At 46.8% G+C, this 1,894-nt stretch overlaps 2 protein-coding genes across 2 annotated transcripts; both read left to right on the forward strand.

The window, feature by feature from the left end:
• Positions 1–144: 144 nt before the first annotated feature.
• DACRYDRAFT_109984 (uncharacterized protein) lies at positions 145–589 on the forward strand (the record flags this gene model as incomplete). The annotated part of the gene is made up of 3 exons (XM_040768980.1): positions 145–287; positions 334–481; positions 536–589. 3 exons carry the CDS (start codon positions 145–147, stop codon positions 587–589), a joined length of 345 nt encoding a protein of 114 aa, XP_040626161.1.
• Positions 590–1,026: 437 nt separating this feature from the next.
• DACRYDRAFT_17455 (uncharacterized protein) lies at positions 1,027–1,598 on the forward strand (the record flags this gene model as incomplete). Its single annotated transcript, XM_040771286.1, has 3 exons — positions 1,027–1,235; positions 1,258–1,365; positions 1,412–1,598. The coding sequence occupies 3 exons, from the start codon at positions 1,027–1,029 to the stop codon at positions 1,596–1,598; spliced, it is 504 nt and encodes a 167-aa protein (XP_040626162.1).
• Positions 1,599–1,894: the final 296 nt, after the last annotated feature.

Genomic DNA, 1,894 nt, shown 5'->3' on the forward strand with positions numbered 1-1,894 from the left:
GCTTAGACTCTTGGCACTCTTAGGTGAGCAGACTTAGTCAGCCTGTGTTGCCCTAACAACCTCTCAATTTCCCAGAGTCTTGTCACATCAGCCATTCTTGATATGCCAGTCCTCTCTCGAACCCCATCATCATCACCAGCCATAATGCCTTGTGCCTCTGGAAGGCGTGGATCACATCACCTTCCTCTCAATGTGAGCATTGTTCTCAATGCAGATGTCACTGCTGCCAGCTTGGATGTTGAAGCAGCTGATTGCAAGCCTGCAGAGGAGGAGGAAACTCTGCCTAGGTATGTGAACCACAAGCATGAGCACACAGTGATGCTGAATAGACAGGCTGATTGCTGCAACACCCAGCGCTGGTATATGTTATGCATGGACAGCTGGAGAAGAGTGTGACTACATGCAGGCAGTGCAGTTTTTGGCTGGCAGGAAAGGGCTGACATGGGCTCAGCAAGACAAATTGGTTGGCTTTGCAAAAGAGGTGAGTTGCACCATCATCTCATCATGCTTATGCTGACAAATGAGCAAGTGACAGGCTGATCCTATGATGCAAGAGCTGATGTGCATCTGTACCAGCATGAAGATTTGAGACCTTCTGAAGGATTTCAGTCAGAGTTTGAACACTAATTGAAAGATCAGCAAGGCATCTAAGGCGAGTGTATCTACAGAAACTTTCTCTAAGCTGACGAGTGTCTGTAGAGAGAACTCAGCAAGTTTGCGTACAGTTACATTATGAGCTCCTACTGTCTGAGCTATGTTGATGATGTGACTGAGCTTTTTTTCATGTGTACCTCCTTAGCACTGTTTCAATACTAACACAGTGTACAGTGCTTTGTTTGGGACCATGCCCAAGACTGTCTGCTGCTTTCCAATGCCCCTTTTATATATGATGAAGCAAAGAGAGAGTTGAAGAGGCATATTGGGATTGCATTGGCAGAAAAATGATGGTTCCTGAAGAATGTGGTAAGCCCTTTGGTAGCCAAGAGCAGAGAGTATGCTGACTGTTGTTGTTGCTGTTGACAGATAATGGCCACCCATGGCAAGAGTCTGCACCATTTGCAGCTCAGAGTCACACAGGTTCACCTGGCATACAAGTTTGATGCTAAATGGAGGGGCCGTTCTGCTTGGCTTGTACATCTGAGATTGTCAGCTGCACCATTGATTGCAACACCACCAAAGGCAAAACTGACTATCACTTCTGAGGAAGCTCCTTCAGAAACACCATCAGTATGGGGGTACAATGATCCCCTCTTCAAGGTCAGGTGTCAAACCAGAAACAGTGCCCAAGGACTTCTGGCAGTATGTCAACAGCAGCCTGAATGCAGTCAAGAAGCAGCATGATCACAACAAAGGGAAGATTTCCCAGTAAGTCATGCTGGAGAGATGGGCCTCCTGCTAACCTCAATGTCAGATACTTCATCGAGATTCTCCATAAGGATGAAGACAAATACCAGGCCAACAAAGAGATCATTGGCCACCTGCACTTCTCCAAAACTGAGTGTCCTGACTGGCAGAGAGCCACTGAGGGCATTGGTGGGCAGTGGGTGATCAAACCTGTGGTGGAGGGCATCAACGAAGGGGAGGAGGGTGAGGAATGATTGTGGTGTTGTGATCACCAGGGCATGCTGAGGAGTCTCTACATGTATCCAGGACACTGACACATGAGCATGGTGAATCCAGTACCTGTATTTACATAGAAGCTGGCAATGATATTCACTGTCATCCCAATATGACCCAATATCTGATGATAGTGCAAATCAAGGAATGTGATATTCAATTTAACTTAACCCATATGGACCGGAGACATACAACACCCTGCTAATAACTTGCTGGATTCCTGTTAGGGCAACACAGGCTGACTAAGTCTGCTCACCTAAGAGTGCCAAGAGTCTAA

This window comes from Dacryopinax primogenitus, assembly GCF_000292625.1.
Source record: "Dacryopinax primogenitus strain DJM-731 SS1 chromosome Unknown DACRYscaffold_16, whole genome shotgun sequence".
Lineage (NCBI taxonomy): Eukaryota > Fungi > Basidiomycota > Dacrymycetes > Dacrymycetales > Dacrymycetaceae > Dacryopinax > Dacryopinax primogenitus.